Below are 24,947 nucleotides of genomic sequence, written 5' to 3' on the forward strand. Positions count from 1 at the left end.
TATGATTACTGTTTTAGAGAATATGCGCACTTAATTTTAATACATATTGCCAGATTACTTACCTACGACTTGTGACATTTTACTCTTGATGAGAGTGCCTGTTTATACATAACCTTTGCAGCTACAGATAATATTAATCTCAGTTTTGACCAATAGGGTAAGCAAAAAATGCTATCTCATTAGTGCTTCAGTTTTCATTTTCCTGAGCATACTTTTACATGTTAACCATTTGTATTTTCTATTTTGAGAATTGTTAGTTAAGCACTTGAGCTGATTGTTTTAGTCTTATCAGTTTATAAATTAGTATTTTATTAGGGATGTTTGTTTATCCCAGTAATTTTGAATATTTTGGCTTTATCATCTTTGTCATGGAAAATTTGATATTGTTATGTAATACGATCTGTTAGTATTTTTTTTATTGCTTCTAAGTGTTTTGTTTTTGTTTAAGATTTTCCCCTACCCTAATCTTGTACAAATAGGCTATTATATTTTATTAATCTATTTCTCTTCTTCCCTCCCTCCCTTTCTCTCCCTGCCCTTCCCCCTTCCTCAGATATTTGATCCTCCTTTATTTATTAAGTCTGATGCGGGGTATGGGTCTATTCCTTCCATATGACAGCCAGTCATGCTGGCACCATTTATAACCAAAACAATCTTTTGCCTATTGACTTGAAACCGCACCTTTACATTGTTCGTTTTATCTATGTTCAGAGAGACTTTTCTAATATGTCCTCATTTCTTTTTCTCTTGAGCTAGTTCTGCTTTAAAATATTTTAATGGATTGTTAGATTGCTGATATCATTTTTTTTAAATTCACTCTTTTATTTTAAATTGTCGTCTTTCATATATTTTATTATTTCCTTGAATTTTATTGTATTCTCAAGGCACACATTATCAAGTGTCTAATTCTGTTTCCTGTCAAATTTACAAATGTCTGTTCTCCCTTGAGTGCAGTTATTCATTTTATTTTATGAAATATATTAATAGATCAGGGCATGTTTTTACCCATCACTTATTTTTGCTTAAACAGATGAGAGTGTATCAGGGCCTGACATTGCCCAAAATCAGTGTCTGTGGATTCTGCTTAGACCTAAACTCACTTTGCCTGATTACTTTTAAATATATTCTTGTATCTGAAACTAGAAGGCAGGCTCTTTAAGGTAAATTTATGTTACATAGCAGAGACATAGAAGCTCAAATAGAGTATAGAGGAAAAGGTGCCTAGTGGGGGAAATTGATCTGTGTCCAGTTTCTTCTCTGTTTGGTAGAATTGGAATGTGGGAACCAGCCTTCTAGGTCTAGTTTTGCTTGGCCTGTTGTCTGTTCTTCTTCCTCTGCCCTTTTTTGCTGTTCTCCTTTGTGCCTGGGATGAACCATCTCTGGTCTCTTCAGACAGTCACATCTTAATGTTATTGATCTTTTGCAGGAAGAACGCTCTGCATGTTTTCTGGGCCTCCCATACTCCTTTCAACCTTGGTCCTCTACTGTAAGGGACATTAGTGGGGTTTTCTCATACTTTTATTTTCTTTAAAAAGAAATTCAAGATAAACCCTTAATATTTTCTTTCCATTTCCCTATTCTTATTCTCTGTGTAGCAGAAATTCTTCAAAGTCTAAGGCAAGTAGATGATATCTTTCTGTAGTTTTCAGTACTGATACAGGAGTTTTACAATATATTTCTTTGATTTTTACTATTGGAATTTGGAGATTCAGATGCTGTGTTCAAATTACCATCTTACCTTGTGTGTGTTTATTGTCATACATATGTTTATATTGAAATTAAAAAGTGAAACTCAAGACACTTTGACACCGGAGACAGAATATTTACCAATTTCTGTCTCCCTCTAGAGCTACAAACTTCTTTTAGATTTGTACATAATGATATGGAATATTTTGAGAAAATTACATTTTAGGTAAGAACATAGAATGAGCAGAGGCACAGAGGTAGAAGATAAAAAAAAAAATCCTTCAGGTGGCTATTATAGTTCAAAAGCCAGGTGAGTAGAGGGGAGTCAGGATATAAGTCTTTTTGGCACCGGGAAAGGCCTAGAGCTGGGCTTCACTCAGTTAACTGTTCAGGAAAGAGCGTTTTTAAGCATGTGATTGACTTGACATGATTGGTTTTGTTTACAGGCATTAATCTGCCTGTTGTGAAGGTAGCAGTGGTATGTGACTTTTAACAAATGTAGTTAACTCGTGGATACTTTAATTGTGTACAAGAGCTCACATGTTCTTGGATCAAAATATACACCAATGTAAAGGGGTGTTCTCTATGATAAAGTAAGTGCTGTAGAAAATTGACAACACTTGTGGACTCTATAACCAAAGAAAACGGTGAATTATATTAGATAACTTTTTTTTTTAAAGTTACCGACATATGAGCTTAATATGTTTAAATTATAATGAAAGATATAAGGTAGACCAGCAGTCAGTAGGTGACGTGGTCCACGGGAAATATACCTGTCCTTTGTTCATGCACCAGGTAATCTTGTCTACAACTGTCTGTCATTCTCAGTATGGGTTGCCGCTAAGAGCATATTATTGCATAAAAATAAGCAATGAAATAAATATTTATAGTACTTTTCTTAAATATGTGTTAAATTTCAGCAAGAAATGCCATCACATTATTATATTTTTAGAACCCTATGTGCCTCTCAGAGGACTACCTGTGCATTTTTGAAAATTTGAAAAAGACATGATCAAACAGTTGGATTTGCATTTCAGATTCACCATTTACAAGCCACATGACCTCTGTCAAATTTTTCATCTAAAAACAGCATTTTGTGAAAAATTCAATTAGATAATATTTTTAAGACACATAGTACTGTGGAGTTCTATAAATGATTTGCCCAAAATCAGTGTCTGTGAATTCTGCTTAGACCTAAACTCACTTTGCCTGATTACGCATACGCATATTTAGTATCATTGTTTTACATGCGGGAGCGGAAGGAAAATATGCCTCATTTTTGTCATTGTTTTAAACATGGTCCCTAAACACAAGACGGCTATTGCATACGAGATGCACCTGAAGAAAGAGCAAACTGTTAAATGCTATAGGAAAAACAAATGCATTAGGCTTGTTGAAAGATGGTGTGTTTGTATTCAGTTGTATTTACAAAACCATGTAGCTATATTTTTGGGTGATTTGGATTAACCTTAGAACCTAACATCTGTCTTAGGAGACAGTGGCCAGCTAACCTTGAACAAATGTTTACCCAATAGTGATACCTTGCAGTTTTTCCTTTATTTAATGAATTTGCGACAGTACAACTGCCTATATGCTTAAATATTTCTTAAAATCATTTATAGATAGAATTCTTATTCTTCCTTGAAACAGAGGAAATATGATACAGCTGACCCTTAAACTACACAGGGTTAGCAGCACACTGACTCCCTGCATGGTTGAAAATCCGCATACATTTTGACTCCTCCAAAACTTAACTACTAACAGCCTACTGTTGACAGGAAGCCTTACCAGTGACATAAATAGTCAGTTAATACATATTTGATATATGTTCTATACTTATTCTTACAATAAAGCTAGAGGAAAAAATGTTAAGAGAATGATAAAAGAAAATACATTTTTTTCTCTATTTACTGTACATATTTATTGAAAAAAATCCACGTATAAGTGGGTCTGTGTGGTTCAAACTCATGTTGTTCAAGGGTCAGATGTACTTCATTTATTGCTGAGGCTGTTACTGGGTGATTCCAAATAATTCTAAAACAGGCTGGTGCAAGGAATTTCAAGCCCGTTTATGATTAAAGTACTAGTAAAACCAATGGCACTCTTAAATAACTTTTCTGTGGTTCTTCAGTCAGGCTTTGTTTTGTGGACACACACACACACACACACACACACACACACGCTGTTATATAACATGGTGGGTGGGTATTTAGTCCAATAGCTTCTCTCTATTTAATACTGACTCATGTTCTAGCCAAATAGACCGATCATTTGAAATATTGTCCTTGGCTGTCTGAAGGAGAAGGACTGGGAATTGGTTCTTGTAACCTTGTTATTTATGGAGTCTAAATGAGTCTTTCTGTTAATGTTTTGAATCACAGAGAAACTTAGATAATTGAAGGGCACTCTTAAGCAGAATGTAGGATTCTTTATTTTATTCTTATCAAATTATCAAGGAATGAAATGAAAACGAATTTTTTAAAATGTTCTTCCTTTGAGGGTTGCCCTAAGTTTCTACAAAGCCATTTGGTAGCAAGTTACTTAAGTGGACTGGAAGAAGGTAGACTATTCTGTCTGTTTCTGACCTCCCAGAGAATGGCAGGGACAGAAACAGGATTTTTTTTTTTTCTGCTCATACATAACCTGATTTTATTTTCTTTCTGCATTACAGCACCTGTTTTTATACTACGTAACACAGCGAGGAAAATACAGAAACTAAGCCCATTCAATAAAAGATATTTTAAACCCATCACCTTACTAGTTTCTGAAATACCTAATACTTTCTTCCAAAGAAGTCACCAGTTTACTGGTTTTTTTTTTTCACTCAGAAGAAGGGCTTGTGGAGATGAGTATAGATAGAGCAGTGTGATTTAAGTGTTTTAAGTTTTATTTCACTTAAATTTATTCTATTCATGTTGATTACGGATCAGCAGGAGAAAGCTTTGAGAATTAAGGACAAGTAAGTTTATGGTAGCTTAAGGACAAGAAGCTTATGGTAGCTAGATTAATTTCAAAAAGATCAGAAAATAAATATTTTAAACTTCCACTGACCTTATTAAAATATACTGCCAGAAATACTCTGAGCCATTCTCATAAATTAGTCACCTTCTTGCCAAACAGCTGTGGCAATTTGATATAATAAAAAGAGCAATGATTTGGAAATCAGAAGATTAGATTTTGTCTTGGCTCATTCACAGGGTGATTAAATGACATGTGAAAGTCCCCTGGATGAGGAAGCTATGCATGAGAGGACAGAATCAGGTGATCTATAGAAGATTCTTCTAAGAGTCTGCTCAAATTTAGAAACCATAGTAAGAACTTACCAGGAAAGTTCTGGTGAGAGTAGAAACTTTGCTTCCCGCAGAGTTGCAGTGTTACTTTTTCTAGAGTACTATTATTAGCATTCTCTCTCTTGGAGGGGGTAAACAGTAGATGAGTCGGGATTCTGTTGTGCATAATAAATCGTAGTTGGTTTAAGCAGAAAGATATTAAATGGCTTGCACAATTGCTGGGAGGGCTGAGGAAACAGTCTAGGCTCAACTTCTAAGAACGACTAAAGTCATAATATAGGACTGGGCTACTTGTGGGGAGGGGTACTGCTGCCTCTGCCGAGAATGGAGCCTAAAATTGAGAAGCTGCCAGTTGGAAAGCTACCACCAGTTAGCAGCAGCAGAAGCATCTTGCCTCTGGTACTGTCTGTCTCAATATAGCGAATGCCCTGTGCCCAGCCTCTGTTCCCCGTTTTGGGTTCCCTTTATGACTTTCCCACAGGTTTTCTGACTGATGGAACCTAAATCACGTCAGAAATTCTAATTGCAGAGGACTCCTGAGGTGACATCTTTCCAACCTCTATATGCCAGATATGATACACTCCGACAAGCCAATCCATTGTATTCCCTCCATTGACAGATAGTAAACTAAACATTTATGATAAATAATATACATATATTTTTACAGTTTGCAATGTAGACTCACATCCTTTTTATTTAGAGCTAGCATCACTACATGTAAAAATGCTATTTCTGATCATTCCCAAGAAAACATCTCTGATAAAAATTGAGAGCAGTACCTACATTATTTCCTAAAGATGCAAAGCTGATACAGAAAACAGGATTTTAAATTTGGGATTCTCCTTCCAGGTTTTTTTTCTCTGTGTTGGTTCTGTTTCCATCTGTGTCTTTTCCCCCATGAAACATCCTCCACCTTTTCAATTTGATTTGCTCTTTACTTTGCAGACCTGTGCGTGAAGAGTCCGAGCACTCTGAGGTCGATGCTCCTGGCCGGTGGCATGGTGTCTATGTGAACAGAACATCTCCAACACCTGTGGAGTCTGCAGCCACTGTTAAGTCCCTTATTAAGTCATTCGACTTGGGACACTCAGGTATTCAATCATTTTGTTTCATAAGCAAAACTCAAATTTAAACTGTGGCCCCAAATACCAAGCCTGTCTCTACTCTGCACTAGCCCCAAATTGATGCAACCCCAAGGGTTCTCTCTAGATCATTCTACATGCTCCCACTGTGTAAAGGAGGCTTGGAGCCTGTCTAAAGCTTTAGTGAGATAATGATGGGGAGTCTGGTTCACACATCATACAATCTCTTCTTTTTCTCTGTCTTTTCCTTGCCTCCAATTTTTACCTCATCACTTTCCTTTTCTGCCTCTCTGTCCATTAAATTCGGGTCGTTACTATTTGCCTTCTTACAGGGTCGGCCAGAGGCTTCATCTTTTAGGAAATGAGGCATTAAATCTTCATTCACTTCTCTTGTTGGTACCCTTGGCCTCCTGCTTCTTGCAACGTGCAGTTAGAATTTTCTCTACCTGGTCTGGTCTTGTGTGTGACCACCTGTGTTGATCTGTCATTCTTGATCTTGGTACAGTCCCACCTTTTTCTGGAAATGTCTGGTTGACTCACAAGTTGCCCTTGTTCCTTGTTATCTACATATTTGGGAAAAATGCATATCTATATTCCACACACATAAATATAGTACATAGAAGAAAACATGTGCATCTATCCAAAATAATAATATATTTCCTCCCTTGACTACAACAAAAGTGCTTGTCGTATTGGAAGACTGTAGTAATACCTAATCTCAAGACGTATCTGGTTATCTCTGCCAAAATAGTTTTCATCTAAATTAGATTAAAATTAGACTGCAAATATGGAAAGATATGAAATCCCAGTGACTACATTCAGCCTATGAAGATGGGAAATTAATTAACAATAATGGTCTGTGTGAGAGCTTTCCCATTCATTATTGCTGTAGGTGCCTCATGACATCTGTTCTGTTTTTCCTCGTGTGGCCTACGTCTAAGACCATCCCCATTTAGTTGACTCTCCTCTTTCCCTAATTCAACACTAGTCCGGAGAAGAAAAAGAGAAGAAATTCAGCGTAATACTTTGTAAGCCTTATAGGATATTTGTTTAGTCTCTAAAAAAAAAAAAAAAAAAAAAAAGGAACAAATCAGGCACTATTATTTACTATTCTGAACTGAACAACATAAAAATGTTCCCATCTCTTTTTTGGCAGGTGGAGCTGGACAGACTATTTCTGTCCATAAGGCCCCCAGAAGTCCCCTGAGTGGAATACCAGTGAGGACTGCCCCAGCTGCTGCTGTTTCTCCAATGCAGGTATTAAAAGAGCCTTGCATGTATGGGTGGTGGTCAGTGTCACGTCATGTTATAACAGTGTCTTCTACACAAGCAACAAAAAAGATGTGAAAACCAAATGGTTTATTTTTTTAGTTACGTTGCACATCATTTTTAATAAGCCAAAAATAATAATAGTTTAACTTTCACTAAAAACCACACTTTCGATATCTAATAAAGGTCCAAGAGGGACACGGTAAACTTTGTACAGTTTTGTTAATAACTCTTTGTTTCCCATAAGATGACAGTTTTGAAATTTTCAGTTAAATGAAGATTGTAATTTTTACTAGACGTGGACATTGAACTAGATGTTGTTCTCAAAGAATTTTTTTAAAATGCCCCAGAGAGAAAGAATGTTTCCACTTTATAAATTCTCAGAGTTCGCTAGATGCAGCCGGTCACCGTTGCCGTGTTTGAACCCGCTGGGGTTCTCTGAGACCAGGGCTTTGGCGTCGATGGCATTCGGCATACTGTCTCCCCCACTGAGATCGACACTATTATCCCTAGGTTTTGTTTTCTGGTGTCCTTAGTAGCCTGTGTTTGTTGGTTTTTTGTTTTTTGTTTTTTGTTTTTTTTTTTTACTTTTTGGCCCTTGAAGGTATCTTCCACTACCTTGTATGTTAAACCAAATAAAACAATTTTTTATGATAATCGACAAAATTATTTAATAAAACCAAAACAGATTATGCTTCACTTTCCTCATTGATAATGAGCTGTGAATCTTAGTTTGCTGTGAACAAGTGCCCTGTGGGAGGGTACTTTGCTGTTTTCCAGTTTCTGTGGTATAAGTATTTCCACCATTGCCAATTTCAAGCTATCTCCATGACATCAATGAACATGGAGTTGAGAAGAGAGATGCATTATATAGTATTTCTATAGTAGAGATACATTAGGTATAAATAACCTCAATAGTGAAAATATAATAAAATAATTAGGAAGCAGTGGGTTTTATGTATTTATTACTTTTGCTTTTAATAAGTTTAATTTTAATAATGGCTGTGTTTAACAAGTACTTTGCAAAATTCCTGAAGATATGACAATTGGCTATAATTAATGTGGAGTTAAGTACACTCTGAAGTATATAGCTTGAATGTTTCCATATGTATATGCCTATGCTACCAACAGCAAGATAGCATTTCTGTCACCTCAGAAGGCTCCCTCGTGCCACCACCGGTCTGTAAACCCTTAGAAGTCACCATTATTCTGACCTCTATCACCATGTAGTTTATGTGCTCTTGGCTTCATGTAAGTAGAATCATAGAGTGTCTTTTCTTTTATGACTGGATCGTTTTGCTCAACATTATGTCTGTGAATTCATTAATGTTGTTGCAGCAGTTTGTTCTTTCCATTGCATAACGGTGTTCCTTGTATAACTGTGCCAGTTCATCATTCTACTGATGGTTGACTTTGGGTTATTACCCATTTTTTACTCTTGTGCTGATTTTAAAAATATCTTTTCCTAAAATTTCAGTTTAAAAGAGAAGTCAAAAATCTCCCTTGCTCTCTAGAAATAACCACTGTCTCTGGCTGATTGTGTATCCCTCAAGATGTTTTTCTTTAGCATAAAAATTGTGTGTGTGTGTGTGTGTGTGTGTAGGGAAGGAGAGTTTTATAAATTTGATTATGTATAATTCAGACACTGGCTCATTTCTCTTTGTCATTGGAATGTAATTCCTGAGGGCAGATATTTTTATCTATTTTGTTTGCTATTATATCTCTTGTCTAGAATAGTGGCTACCACACAATCATATAATAGAAGTTCAATAAATACTGAATGAATGAAGGAATATATCAGAGATGTCTTTAAATGTCAGTATTTGGAGAAGAAATTCATTTTTTTAAAGGCTACCTAATATGCGGTGATTTATTTAACTACTCTATTGATAGGCATTTAGATTATTTTGGATTAAACTTATTATGAAAACAATACAGTAAAATTCCCTTTACAAATGTTTGTCCAGTGAGGGGGCTATTTCAGTATAAGTGTCACGATTAATTTACATGTATCAGAAATTACTCTAGCTAGTTAACCAGAAGTGAATTTAATACGGGAAGGCCTGGAGGAGAAGACTCTAGTTTTCACTGAGCTTCCAGGAAAGTGTCCAGAACATCTCAAAAGTTGGACCATTAAACATGCACTTCTGTTTCTGCCAAAATCAGAAAGTCTTTCTCTAAGTGCTAGCCTGGGACTACCATTTCTGTCAAGATCTAGAATCAGCTTTAGGAGCACACCACCGCAGATGAAATCTCTGCCAGCGTAACGGATACTGTTGTTCTCAGGGTTCATTTATGTTGTAGCAGGTGACAGGATTTCTTTCTTTTTTAAGACTGAGACTATCTCATTGTATATGAATACCACATTTTCTGGATCCATTCTTCTGTTGATGGATATATTCAGGTTGTTTTTACCTCTTGGCTATTTTTAATAATGTTACAGTGAACATGGCTGTGCAGATATCTCTTTAAGATCCTGTTTTCAATTCTTCTGGATAAATGCCCAGAAATGGGATTGCTCAGTAATATGGTAGTTCTATTTTTAATTTTTTGAAGAAATTCCCCACTTTTTCCCATAGTAGCTGCACCATTTTACATACCCACCAACAGTGCACAAAAGTTCTAGTTTTTCCACATCCTCACCAATACTTGTTATTTTCTGGTTGTTGTTGTTGTTGTTGTTGTTGTTTTGTAACGACCATCCTAACAGCTGATACCTCATTGTGGTTTTGATTTGCCTTTCCCTGACGATTAGTGCTGCTGAGCATCTTTTTCATATACCTGTTGGCCATTAAAAAAACAGTATTTTTACACATATTCTCGAATATACGTAGAATATTCGAGGAAGATAGTCACAAAACTGATTAACAATGATCACCCCCCACACCCCTCCAGGAGACCTGGGTGAAGGGAGTGAAAGGGTGACTTTCTTTTCACTATATGTCCTTTTTGCTCCTTTTGAGGGTTGTGCCAATTTCATTTATTATCTAATCAAATAAATAAGTTGCTTTAAAACATACCCCCTGGTGATTCTAAGGAGCTTGAGAACTATTGTACACACTTGCGTGCACACACCTCATTTATGCTGTTCCTCATGTCACAAGTTCACCTATGCTGGTGTGCCCTTTGGTTTTTTAGAGGCATTCAACTTACAACAGTGTTCGGTCAGCCAGCAAAGGGGTGACTCAACGTTTGGATCTTCCAGACCTTCCCCTGTCAGGTAAATTACCTTAAATATGAAATATTTTACCTTTCTTTTGTGTGGTTAACTTTTTGTCTTTTCTATGCATGAAACTGAGCTTAGAAAAATAATCAGTGGCATTTATTCCAAACATAGCACTTCGAGTCATAGTAATGACCTCCAGGAAGAAGGAAATGGTGACCAAAGACCAGTGGCAGTCTAAGGTCAGGAGAGTAAGAAACAAAGAAGGGAATGAGTATATCTATAGAGCAGGTCGTTATTCCTATGTAACTCAAGTGACCTTTTACTAGAAATGGACACGAAGTCAAAACAGAGTATTGAAAACCTGCCTGATTTGTATTCTCCACACTTGCTACATAGTGTAAAGTGGAGAATAACTTGATTATATACTTAGTGCCATGCATCTAGGTGAGCTTTTGTTGTCGTTATTGTAACATACCTAAGACATAAAATTTATTATCTTAACCATTTTCAAATGTAGTAGGTGAGCTTTTGGTCATAATATTTTTCTCTTCTCTGTTCCTCCAGCTTTAAAAATTCCTTTTGTGTAAAGAAGCCATTCTTTTAATTGACAAAGTAAATACTGACACTGAAACCACAACTGCTATTGCCCTGAAGTAAACAACAGTTCATTGTCAACACCTCTTCTTTGCCCCACCAGGCACCTGTCTACCCTAGATGATACTATTTACTATACTAAAAAGGATTACACAGTGAAAATTGCTTGCTTTCAACCAACCTTGCCAACACTGAGGTCATTCAGAAGCTACAGAAAGGGGATTAATTCACTGTTTTTGTTGTTCTCTTTAGTGATGTAAACACTGTTTTTCTCTGCTCTTCCGAGCTAATTAGCATCACTCCCAATTTTACTACCCATAATTGGTGGCCATTAGCTGTACAAGTATTGTTTTTTTCCATGACTATTTATGGTATCCTAGGAGGTGACCGTGGGCCAGACCTGGTACTGGCCTATTGAGCAGCACCGAGCAAGTCCTGTTTCCTCTGTAAATACAAACTAGACAATCTAGAAATTTTCTCCTATTCTGTACTTTCATGGTCTGTTAAGAAATATCTGAAGGATTCAGCCTGTTTCATTACCTGTTTTGACTTGGGCTAATGTGATAGCAAAGAGAAGCCTTAAAAGAATTATTTTTACTTATTTTTAGCGAACCAATCTCTGTGATTAGAATAATTTTTTCTCTTGTAAAATAGTTATCATTTTTGGCTCCCAGCTTTTCATCTGCTGCTCTCTGTGACCTGGTAATCACATTAGGCATCTTTCTGCCAGCCCTCTCTCAGAGGCATGTTGATTAAAACAGGACTTGACTTGAGGACAGCGCTGGCTCTGTGATTGTGCGACCTGTGGAGTTGCACAAGGCTTGAGAAGGGCCTAGGCTCAGCACTCTGCTGGTAGGCTCAGCACTCTGCTGGTACCATCTTGAAATGTATAACTAATTTGGCTTTAGTCCCCTTGAATTATATAATCAGTCCTGCCTGGAGAAGCCTTTCTAGAAAATATCATGTCTCATTTTTATGACTCAATCCAGAAACTACACACACACACACACACACACACACACACACACACACACACATTATCTATTTGTACAAGAGAATAAAATGAGAATTGTGCTTGAGAAAACAGTATGATGACCAATCAAATTTCTCTTCTTCAGGAATACATGATTATGTTATTGTTCACACAGATCTTTTAAAGGGAAGGGCTGAGGACCTGAAACCAGACCCTTATCTCCGTAAGAGTCCCTCGCTTGAGTCACTGAGCAGACCCCCTTCGCTTGGCTTCGGGAACACTAGACTGCTGAGTGCTTCCACTGGGGGCTTGAAACCACAAAGCAAACTCAGGTACCAATTTTTAAACAGTGAGATATCAGAAAATCACTGGACCAATAACCTTGTATTTTTCCCTTTTTTTTTTTTTTTTTGTCCCATATTGTCAGTTTACTTCTACAAATATTTCCTGAATAAAAATGATTAAGACACAGTAACTGCTTTCAATAAAAGAGGAGGGCACTGGACAGTAGTACTGTGCAAAGTGAAATAAAGGGATGTAGAAAAAAGAAGTATAAGAAGAGCACTTGGGTGGTTGTTGTTTGGATCAAGAAGTCTGGATAGAGGAAGCAGCATTTCTGCTAGTGGCCCAGACAGTATCATCACAAGGAGCTCCGGCACAATGATCAGGAAACTAGAGGTGGTTTCATTTGATTGAATGAGACTGTAGGCTTCATGGGGCAGGAACCCTGGCGTATATACAGTAGGCTGTCCAATCAGTATTGGCTGGGAAGTGGATAGATGGTTAACGATATCACAGGTGGAAAGGCAAGTTAGAGCCATATTGCAAATGGCCTTCATTGCCAAGGTAAGAGGTCTGTACTCATTTTGGTAAAGCAGTGGGGAACCATTAAGTTTGTGGAATTTTGTTTTTGATTTTGAACAGTGATAGTGGTACCGTAAAGAGTGGCATATAAGGAAGATTGGAGGGGCATTTCAAAATCAGTATTTAGAGAATACTTCAACAGTGATGTGATGGTTGGAGTCGGAGATGGAGAGGACAGAGACTGCCAGGAGTAGTCTCTAAGGGCCTGTCTTTGCTCTCCCACCTCTCCCACCTCCTCCCTGCTCAGTGCTATGGTCACCCAGGCCATAGCAACCTCTTTCAACTACTTCCCCACCCTTTGGGTCGCTTTCCTGCTTCTTCATATTGAGTCACACTGAGTGAATCTTGTGCAGACCTTGTCAGAAACTTCCCATGATTCTGTTATCTGCACTTTGGTCCACACTTTTTAGCCATGTCTTCTAGATTCTCCACAACTTAGCCCCACACCAGCTCCCCTGTCAGAATGTCTTAGCCCTTCACTCCATCAAAGCCTGTTTTATTCTCTGCCTTTGCAACATATTGCAAGCATTTATGATAGTTTACACGGTTTTGACCTGAACTATCTTTCTTTCGCCCTTTCACACTCCTAAATACCACTTCTTCAAGGCCAAACCTTCCGTGAGGTTTTAGCTAACTACTCTGGTAGCATCAACACCCCCTTTCTTTGCCTTTGGTGTTTTTATACTCATTTGGGTATTTAATTCACTGTTGCATAGCATGCATGTCTTTGCCCCTATTTAGGCTGTAATTTAGTGGATAATAAATACTTCATCTTACATTTTGGTGGCATTCTCAACCCCTTGCGTTGTGCTGGACACAGAGCATTTCACTCAGTAAATACTTATGAACAAGGATTTGGCTACTCTAGGAATAATGGCTTTTTAACAGACATTATAACTACCATTATGAGTATTATAAGAGGATTTTGTAAAAGGGTGAATAAGTCCAGTTTTTGTCATACCTTAGCATATAGACTATATTTGAAACCAAATAGCTGAAGTCATATCATTCGGAGGTTTAATTTAAAGCTTCAGATATTACATATCAGTCTTGTTTATGTGCAAAAGATTTAAATAATCAAAACAGGTGTTAAGGACCTGTGCTATTCCATAATCGTTCTTTTCTTTATGCCAGAAATGCATACAAAAGACTATGTTTTTACTAATATGCTATTTATATTGTACACTTAATCATGAAAGCTTAAGTTAGTGAAATTAATTTATTTGTGTTTATATTCATGTCATTGGGTCAAACTAATGACTGGATAGAAGTTACTTTAAAAGTTCTCTTTTTTTTTTTTTTTTTTTTTGACACTCTGTCTAGTTAGCTCTGTTTTTTAAAGAAAACTGGTAAATGTTTTAGTCATACATATATGCAGAAACTTTTTTAACCCTTCATTTCAGTATGCTATTTTTGTTGAGCCTAGATATTTTGCTCTATGAAATGAAATAAGACCAGGCACAGTAAACACAGGCCAACTCACCATACTTCGTAGTGAATAGTGACTCTGACCACAGAAACTCATGAACTTGAGTTTACAGATATGCCAAATACAAGGAAAAGCAGGCATCAAATTATACAAGAAAAGTTTTTTAAGTATAAAGTTTGTCTTAAAATCTCTCAGCCTTAATTCAGATTGCCAAGGTCTGGAATCATTCCATTACTCCTGTTTAAGTCATTTAAAATATTTTTATTTAGTATCAGATGCATACAAAATAATAATAAAATATTCGTAAGGTATAAAGAATATCAACACAATGGACGTCCACCTGGATACCCCATCTTCCAGTTTAAGGAAAAGAAAATTATTATTACCTTTGAAATTATTATTACCTTTGAAATTTCATGTCAGTCCCTTCTATTTACAACACCTCTCTGCCACTCCATTGCCCCCCTCTATGGTCACGGCCATTCTGGATTTTATATATGTCTTTCTTTGTATTTCTTTACAGTTTCACCATATATTTTGTTTCCTTGAACAATATGTTCTTAGTATATTTAAAATTTTGTGTATATGGAAACATTGTGGGTTTTTTTAATTAAGAATGTTTTCTGCTATTCAGGTTATTGCAGGCATCTGTAATTCATTAGTTTTTATTATTATACAGTATTCCATTGTGTAAACATGTCATAGTTTATCTATTTTCCTGATGTACCTTTGTCTTTTTTCCAATTTTTGCTATTATAAAAAGTGCTGCTGATGCAAGACAGGGCAGAGTCCCCCAAGTGGAAGTGGGGGGGGAGCTCAAGCCCTGCACCCAGAGAGAGGGTTCTTGGCTGAGTGCAAGAAAGAATACAAATGCACGCCAGAGATAGAGTCAAAAAGAAAGTTTGTAGAGAAGGGGTAATACTCCATAGACAGAGCGTGGTCTCTTCTTAGAGGGAGAGCGTGAGAGAGCCTGAGAGTGACTCAGAGGCATGGAGACGGTAGAGGAACAGAGCAAAAGACAATGAAGGAGACAGAAAAAGATGCTGAGAGGGACCCTGAGTGTTCAGGAAATTCAATTTATATACCATTGCTAGTTTCTGTGAATTACAGTTTAAAGACTTTGTTTACCCATTTTCCATTGATGGTATGGACATACATCAATGTATGGAAGCACAAGAGTATGTAGGAGAAAAGGTAAGAATACATAGTGCGAAAGGCCTGCTGGCAGTTCTCAGCCCTTGATCCATAGGTTCTCCATGGTTTCAGCTGTAGGGAATGAGTGATTTTATTTTGTGTTGGGCATGACTTAAAGACTCTGTTTTTCTTTCACAGTACTGATAAATGGTTTGTTAGCAATCCCAGCAGAAATCTTCCTTTGTTTTTCGGGTTTCTTTGTGGTCTGGCCTAGAGCTCATCAGCATATTGTAGTCTCTGAATTTAGCCTGATTTAACATTTTCGTTCTCTGGCCTCCTCCCTGCATTACTGCTGTGAACATTCTTGTATGTGTGCCCTGATGATGTATATGTCTCAGAGTAAATCCTGTTACTCTTCAGTTGTTGCCTGCTGCAGTCAGTACTCCAGAGACATACCACCCTCTGTTCTTGCTCTGTTCCCGCACTCCTGCACTGGGTGCAGGGAAATAGAGTACTGTTCGAAATGCAATAGGAACATAATTCTTATTTGATGACATTCTTCATAGAAGAAACTATATAATCTCAAATCCTCTTTAGTATTTGGATAATTTTAGGTAGCATAAAAATTAACATAGATGTTTACAGAAAATCGAGGATGGGGCACTTAAAACTCTTGCTCTTGGAATGCCATGGTAGTAGGTAAAATCATTTTCTTTGGCTAAATAGGTGCTCAGAATTGAGTTAATGTACCACAAACTAAAGAGTATGAGTATCACCTCTGCACATTGGAATGTGCAAAGCCCCTCTTTTGAGTAATTTTCACCTTTCATCTCCATTCCCATCACCTCCTTTAAAGCAGCCAATCTGATGTTTTAAAAATGCCCTTCTAATAATCTACCTTTCATATGATTTGTGGATATGGGTGTAACCTTAAAATATGCAGAGTGTTTTTTATTGGTGTCTTTAATTAAAATGATACTGTACTTAAATAAATAAAAGGCTAGAGGGATAGAGCAGAATAGATTTTTTTTAAAAAACCTCCTCCTCTGACATCTTCCTCTGATATCCAAGAAACACAATTTAATTTTTATTTTATACCATGAGACATAATAAAAAATATTTTGTTAATGTGACTGATTTAGTTGCTTTTCTTTAGTTTCACTTAGAATGACCTAGACTTTTGCTTTTCTAATCTAGTTAATTATTTGTCATATATTTGAGAGTTCTAAAAATGAATGCCTTCTCTTTACTATGTGCTCTTCTTTCTAACCAGTGTGGAAAGAAGAGATCCTCTGGCCGCCTTGGCCCGGGAATATGGCGGCTCCAAGCGCAATGCTCTACTGAAATGGTGCCAGAAGAAGACAGAAGGTTATGCGGTAAGGGGCAGTGCCAGCCATGTCCAGCCAGGTCTGGGCCAGTAGGCATCCAGTGCCAGTACGTGTTCTGTGTGTACATATGCTCTGATGGGCCAGTGTGCATATAATTGTCATCTTTCTTTTTTTCCTAGGCAGGGCTGCCAGGCAGAGTTTGCTATTTGTGCACTGAACATAGGTACCCAGACAAAAAGGCAAGTGGGACTGAAAGCCAGTCTGCACTCCATCCAACAAACATTATACATAAGTGTAGACCTACATCTCCTATGAGAAGGGATACCTTTTTTTATTTTATTTTATTTATTTTTTTCTCAGAGAAGATAAAAGCTCCCTGAGCAGTGCTAACAGGCTGCTTCAGCCTAGAGAGGCAGCTTTTACTGAATCATCTTCCCAAAGAAGGTGCCTTTTTTAAATTCACATAAGGATCTCACGTAACTGAGCCTTCAAAGTTTCTCTAATACTTTTAGAGTTGTTGGCATTTAGTTTAGGAGTTTCACTTTACCAGAACATTGTTTGTTTTTTGTGAAAGTTAGACAAGAAAAGTAATACCTGATATAAGTTTAAGCTTTTTCATTATGAAATATCATATATAAAGATAGAAGTGAAAGCCCATGCAGTCACTACTCATGTCCAGAAATAGAGCACTGCCAATTCCCCCAAACCTTTTTTACTCTTCAAATAACTATTTATTTATTTATTTATTTATTTAATTAAATTTATTGGAGTGACATAAATAATATAGGTTTCAAGTGTACAATTTAATAATACATCATCTGTATATGACATTGTGTGTGTGCATCACTCAAAGTCAAATCTCCTTCTGTCAGCATATGTTTGACCCCTCCCCTTTTGCCTTCCATTGACCACTAAACTGTTTTCCCTGTGGGTTTTCGTTTGTTTGTCTTACTCATTTGTTGCTGTGACTTTTTAATCTTAACCCCTCACTACTCCCAACAATAGCTGTTATCCTCAATTCTCCTCATAGTTTTCTACAAAAGTAGTATAGTAGTAGTAGTTGTATAGTTTTCTACAAATATGCTATGTTAGTTTTGCCTCCCTTCAAACTTTATAAAATGCAGTGAAAAACTAATATGTATATCTGGCTTTTTTCACAGAATGCTAAGCTTTATCCATATAGCTTGTTGCATAGCCAGACAGCTTTTGCATATAATTTTAGTTTTATCCATATCCATGTTGCACATATCTATAGTTTGTTCATTTTCTTCACCATTTTATAACCTATTATGTGATTATACTATTATTTATTTATCCATTTTACCGTTGATGGACAAGTGGGTTATTTCCATGCTAGGGCTATTAAAAATAGTGTTGGTATGTTCTTGTATATGTCTTTTAGAACATAAATGTGCCCATTCCTTCTGGATCTGTAACTGATGGAATTACTGAGCTGTAGGGTATGTATACATTCAAGTAGATAGTGCCAAAAAGATTTCTGAAGCAGTTGTACAGTTTACCTCCCAATAGCACTGTATGGGAAATTTGTTTTTCTACATTCTCACAAATATGTAGTGTCAGTTTTTTTACTCCTGGTCCTTGGACGAGCGTATAGTAGTCTCTCATTGTGATTATAATTTGCATCTCTCTGCTGGCTAATGAGCTTGAGCTTGGGTATTCCCTTTGGAGATGTGCCTGTCCATTTTAAAAATCAAATTGTCTTTCTTTTCCTTACTGCTTTCAGGAGTTTGTTATATATTCTGGATACAAGTCCTTTGTCAAATAGATGCATTATTACAAATATCATCCCCTGGGGTAGCTTAAATTTCTGCTTTTTTGTTGAACAAAATTCCTAATTTTAATTAAGTCTAATTTATCAGTCTTTTCTCTAATGGTTCATGATTTTTATATCATGTTTAAGAAAGTTTTTCTATTCTCTAAGGTCATGAAATATTTTTCTATGTTTTCTTCTAGAAGTTGGATTATTTTACCTTTCCCATTAAGTAGACCTCTTCTTTAAAATTGCCACTCTTCTCATTCAGGCTCCCTTTACCCCATTTTGCTAAAAATTCTGAAGATGCTGGCACCACAACACTTTTTTCCAACCTCAAGCTTTTAGGGGGACAGAGAAGGAGAGAGAGAGGGGGGTGGGGAATGGAAGGAGAGAGAGAAAAAAAGAAAGGGAGGGAGGGAGGAAGAGGAGGAGGGAGGGAAGGAGGGAAGGAAGAAAGAAGGAAGGAAGGAAGGAAGCAAGGAAACAAGGAAACAAGGAAACAAACAAACACAGACCTCAGCCAAGACCCAGCCCGAAAGGTCAAAAAGCAGCAGGGCTGGGATTCTCTTTGTAGCAGCAGCAAAATCAGACTTTCTCGACCCAAGAAGAAATATGTCTTGTATCTTTGATATTACCTTCTTTTCATTTTCTGTTAAAAAAAAAAAGAAAGAAAGAAAATGAGTCATTAATGACCAATAATAGAGGCTCCCGACCTACAAACTTGCTTCTCACTCATTGTTTTTTTCTTTTAGCCGTTCTATCCATTCTGTGCTTCAGTCCCATTCTAAGGCTTGAAACCATCCCATAAAGGAAGGCCTTCTCAGTAGCAACATCCCTCAGCACACCCACCATGCTGTTGCAGAAATGGAAAGAATAAGAAGTTAGGGAGAGGAAGCTGAGTACAGGAGGTCTTAGTGTAAAGGAAGTAGGAATGGTAGCAAAGTTGAAGATGAAAAGAAGCAGTCTTCCAGGAATGAAGTGACCACCGATGGTGACTGCACTGTCATTTTCCCACCTTACAGAAATGGATGGAGAGAAGTGCTAGAATGGATATGAAAAGGCAATTAAAATTTCCAGAAGGAATTAACCCTTTAATATATAATGTTGTTATAATTATATTACAAGGAGGAATTATACAATAAGATATTTCTAGTCTAACAGCGAGAATATTTCCAGTGAATTTTTTTTGTTTTTTAAACATCTTAAACTAGTTCTCAAAGTGTTTTATACTTCTTGAAACCCAAAACTCATTTTGCCTGAAGAATACTTTTCATTAATTGTTAAATCTCTATAAATTTAGAGAGAAATATAGATCATGTGTAAGTAATTTATTTACTCTTCATAAAATATTCTCTGTCTAGATCTTTTTGTCTAAGATGCCCCATAAGTCTTCTAAATCTTATTCTCTCAGACTTAGGAAGCCAAAAAGAAAATTGTGGAGAGTTCAGATGGTTCACAATCTTTTTGAAAACCAGTAGCCACCTGCAGTTCTACTTAAAATAACTTTGTTTTTACTCTACCAATATAAAGCGTGATAGATTATGTTAAAATTCCATATGTTAATTTAATGAATTTTTATTGAGGGGCCTATTCAGTGCCAGATAATATTTCAGGTACTAGGAAATTAGCAGTAAACGAAATGAGCAAAATCTCTACTCCCATGGAATTTACATTCACATGGGGAGTGTCAATTAAAATAAAAAAGTAAAATATGTACAATATTAGAAGGTGGTAGGTACAATAAAGAAAAATAAAGCAGGGAAGGAGGATTGAGTATGTTGGGTAGAGATACAATTTTAATACAAAGGTTGAGGAGGTGATATTTGAGCAATGGCTCACCTCACCTGAAGGAGGTGAGGATGTTTGTGTTTTCATCAAGGTTTATCTCACACCAAGCATTAGGCTTGGAAGGTCATAATGAGGAGGTCATCACTTTGGCAACTATGTCAGTTGGAATTTAAGAAACACAAGGTGGCCTCTCCAATTTAGCAGCACTCAGGTAGAAGAGCCAGCCAGACCCACATACTGAGCCCAGGTTCGGCTTTCTGGTGTCTTGCGGTAGCTCCAGGATTGAGGTCGAGTGAAAGAACATGAGCACACACTCACTGTGGAGTGAGGTTCCACTGAGATGAAATGGTGCTCATAGAAGAGGAGACCATTCCAGACATTCTGCTTAATTTAGATTTCTTTGGATCTTTTTTTGAAAAAGGCAGATTTCCAAGAAGGCCCTGCAAATGTAACACTCAGTCCCGAGCTTGGTGCTAGTTATGCCTGTTAGCTACATCCCAGATTGGGGTAGACCTGTCCCATGGAGCCCCTACATCTCCCGCTCTTGTCTCCAATTTAGGGTTAGGACAGAGAAATTTCCACCTCTAATGCAAATACCAGTTAGGGTTCTGAAGGGGCAGAAAACCAAGATGGTGGCTGTGATGGGCAGAATCCTAAGAGACCCCAGTTGACCCTTGCCCTTGTAAAATCTCCTCTATGCATATGGCAAAGAGAAGTTACCTGGGCAGACCAAATACAATAACCCATTAAAAGCTGAGTGTTTTCTCTGAAGCATAAGAAGGACTCAGTGCACTGTTGGTGGGAGCATGTGAGAAGGAGCTGACAGAAATTCCTGGCTGATAGGAAATCTCAACCTTCTAGCCTTAGTGCTTGGGTCCTACCAACACCCAGGAGATGCCACAGGATGGCACTCTACAGGGTTGAAGCTGACAACGATAAGTGCGGTGCTGCAAGGTCCTCCTTGTCGTTTCTCTCCCTGTCCTGATGCCCTCGGGCCTCAGCTAGGTTAAGGATGGTCAGTTTTCCTGGCCTGCTCCCTTCCCTTAGCTGAGGGACATTGACCTGTAACACACTGACAAATGGGTGGAATTAGCTCTAAATCTCTGCAAAGTCCTGGTAACTTCCAAGAAGCACGACTAGGTGTGGTTACCCCACACCTCTGCAGGTAGCACTTGGCTGCGTTCCTAGGGCCTGCTGTCCCTGGACAGTGTGGCCTCACTGGTGATTTATTTGGTCCAGAGCATAGGTAAGGATTGAATATATCTCACCTGCCTCTCCAAAGCTAGAATCCATAACTTTTAGCAAATTTTACCAGGCTGTGTTTTAAAGTGTTATAGGCCACAGATTTAAAGTGCCAAAATTAGAACATTAGAGCAGTATTATGGAAGAAAGAAAATAATATGTAAAATGATACCCAAGTTGGCTATAAGAAACATAATTTGAAAATAGTTTGGATGGAAATGGCCAAGGATTTTTTTTATTGCTTTCTTTTTAAGTCACTATCTTAATTTTTGTTTTTGTTTTTGTTTTTTGGTGTGTAACAAATTACCACCTATTCAGTGACTTAAAACAATACCTACTGACGAACTCACAATTCTTACAGGTCATAGAGCCGAGCCCAGTATGACTGGCTTCTCAGGGTACTGTGGGCTGAAATGAAGGTGTCAGCTGAACAACATTCTTACCTGGAGTCTCTGGGGAAGAATCCAGGGTGTTGGCAGAACTCACCCTTTTAAATTTGCCCTATGACCTTGACCAAATTACCAGTGAGGCCACACAGTCCAGGGACAGCAGGCCCTAGGAACGCAGCCAAGTGCCACCTGCCGAGGTGTGGGGCAGCCACGCCTAGTCGTGCTTCTTGAGAGGTACCAGGACTTTGCAGAGATTTAGAGCTAATTCTGCCCATTTGTCAGTGTGTTATAGGCCAATGTTCCTCAGCTAAGGGAAGGCAGCAGGCCAGGCAAACTGACCATCCTTAACCTAGCTGAGGCCTGAGGTCATCAGGACAGGGAGAGAAACAAAAACCCTGCTGTTGTCTTCAAACCTGCAGAGCGCCATCCTGTGGCGTCTCCTGGGTGTTGGTAGAACCAAAGCACTAAAGCTTTAGTGCTAGAAAGTCTCAGTTGGTCCACAGACACCATGGAGAAAGAAGTTCCATAGATGGGTTTGGATTTACAGTGTCCCCTGCCTCTCCCCCATCTTATCCATGGGGGATATGTTCAGAGACCCCCGGCAGACGTCTGAAACTGCAGATAGGGCAAACCCTGTGTATATTATGTTTTTCTTATACATATATACTTATGGTAAAGTTGTTTATAAATTAGGCACAGAAGATTAATAGCAATGACTAATAATAAAGTAGAACAATTATAATATACTCTAATAAAAGTTATATGAATGTGGTCTCTCAAAATATCTTATTACACTGTATTCAACCTTCTTGTGATGATGTAAGATAATATGCCTTATTAAGTCAAGAACTTTTACCTTTTCACTCAAAGGAAGAATTTTATGGCTTCTCTGGTATTTCCAAATGGCCAGCATCACTGCTCTTGCACTTTGGGTCCATTATTAAGTAGAATAAGGGTTACTTGAACTAAGCACTGCCGATACTGAGGCAGTAGATCTGACAACCAAGATGGCTACTAAGTGACTAAAGGACTGGTCGTGTATAAAGTGTGGCTGCATTGGACAAAGGGGTGACTCATGTCCCAGGCAAGATGGAGCGGGGGCCCGAGATATCATCACACTACTCAGAACGGCACACAATTTAAAACTTATGGATTGTTTATTTCTAGAATCTTCCATTTAATATTTTTGGACCATGATTGACCATGGGTAACTGAAACCATGGAAAGCAAAACCGCAGAGAAGGCAGAGCTGCTGTACAGAGGCACTGCTTATTTCAAATGTTCTATAAGGCTAGACTTAACGGTTCTGAAGCTTTCCAACACACAAAAAGCCCTACACCACATACATACATATATATAAACAGAGAGAGAGAGAGCGCACACGAGCGAGCGAGCAGTGGATTATTTATCTCAAGGCTCTTGAGTTAATTTACTGCTTAAGTGCACATTTATTTCCTTATAGCATTCTACATATTAGTAAATAAATGCTATTTCCTGTAACAAACCTGTTTCACAAGCTTTGTTGCCATAGTATACTTCATAGTTAAAGTATTTATTACAGAAAGATTAAAAAAAAAGTTGTAGCGAATAATTGAATAGCCCGGGGAGCTCTTTGCTCCTTCTCAGGAAACTTTAAACAGAATAACTTGTGATTTATGATGAGTAACAGAAGCTCCATGGTTTTAAACTCAAATAATACCTCTGCCCTTCCTGACCAGTGTTTTTCTTCACAGAGTTTTTGTAGTCACTTGTATAAAAATATCCTCTGACTATCTCTTTCTTATCTTTCCCTTAGTAGGATAGTTTAGTAAAGATAATTTAGTAAGAAAATGTAATTATCAACAAGACTATTTCTTTCCAAATCATTCCATCACATAGCATTGTGGTTCACATTTTATCTCTTAATTTTAACAAAGGCTGAATCAGAGTTTGAAGGGTTTATCATTTTATTTCCCAAGCACCGAGGCCAGAGGAAGTGAGATGCAGAGCACTAGCAGGAACCTGCTGGAGGCTATAGAGACAGTGGTAGTTAAGAACTGAAAGTTGTTGCCTTAGGAGTAGTGCTGCATCAGGCCAAGGCCAATGGCGTCGGGTGCAGGCTCCTAGCAGTTTTGATCCAGGTTTTAGAAGGATCAAACTAGTTTTAGTTCAAGGTTGGGGTGCAGTCACCAAACTAATTTTATTCATGCGTACATACATACACTTAACAAATATCAACTGAACAGCTGCTGGATACTATGCTCAGCAACCAGGTCTAGACCTCCGGGAAGCAAGTGCGTCAAGGGTAGTGGAATAGGCAACAAAAAAGAAAAGAGAAAGGCAGAGCAATAGGACCAAGGGCCTTGTGGAGAATTAAGCAGGACAGTACATTGGTGCCTTGGGGCACTCTAGATGGGGAAGGCCTGTCTGCAGTGATGTGTACACTTAGACCAGAATGACAGGAAGAGCCAGGCCAGTGGAGGGATGGTGGAAGGAGTACCGGGCAGCAGGAACAATTGAGACAGAAAGGAGCTTGATATGTCGGAGGGACAGAATGCAGGCCTTTGTGGCTGGGGACAATGGTAGGCAAGGTGCACAGTGTGTTGGGAAAAGATTAGAGAGTTGAACATTTGGAAAATGGGTTTATTTCAAGTGAAAATGGGACTCAAGCCTTCGGGGTGGGAGTTCAAACACAAAAAGAGTGATGGTAACTTGGCTTTTGCCGTGTCCAAGTTGGAGAGTGTTTACACCTGCAGTTGTGCGCACCTGCACACCTGCATTCCATTGTGTTCCTCTTTTGTCTCCAAGGGACTTAAAATGATAATTCTGCCTTCCAGAGTTCTGAGTATGTTCTTTGTAGTACAGGCTCCAACAGCTGTCTGTGGCCGTCAATCCTTGAGCTCATTGTAGTGAATTCCAGGTAAATTAAAACATTCTTTTAATCACCAACAGATAATTAT

At 37.9% G+C, this 24,947-nt stretch overlaps 1 protein-coding gene across 4 annotated transcripts in view; it reads left to right on the forward strand.

Annotated features, from left to right (window-relative positions):
- SPECC1 (sperm antigen with calponin homology and coiled-coil domains 1) overlaps positions 1 to 24,947 on the forward strand; it is a 239,842-nt gene that overhangs the window by 172,050 nt on the left and 42,845 nt on the right. For all 4 annotated transcript variants that reach the window (XM_016145133.2, XM_016145134.2, XM_016145135.2 and 1 more), the window contains 5 exons: positions 5,922 to 6,067; positions 7,215 to 7,315; positions 10,466 to 10,547; positions 12,236 to 12,392; positions 16,761 to 16,863. In XM_016145133.2, coding sequence (XP_016000619.2) covers positions 5,922 to 6,067; positions 7,215 to 7,315; positions 10,466 to 10,547; positions 12,236 to 12,392; positions 16,761 to 16,863 — 589 coding nt within the window. The remainder of the gene's footprint in view (positions 1 to 5,921; positions 6,068 to 7,214; positions 7,316 to 10,465; positions 10,548 to 12,235; positions 12,393 to 16,760; positions 16,864 to 24,947) is intronic.

Source organism: Rousettus aegyptiacus, unplaced genomic scaffold, assembly GCF_014176215.1.
Source record: "Rousettus aegyptiacus isolate mRouAeg1 unplaced genomic scaffold, mRouAeg1.p scaffold_m13_p_6, whole genome shotgun sequence".
Classification (NCBI taxonomy): Eukaryota; Metazoa; Chordata; class Mammalia; order Chiroptera; family Pteropodidae; genus Rousettus; species Rousettus aegyptiacus.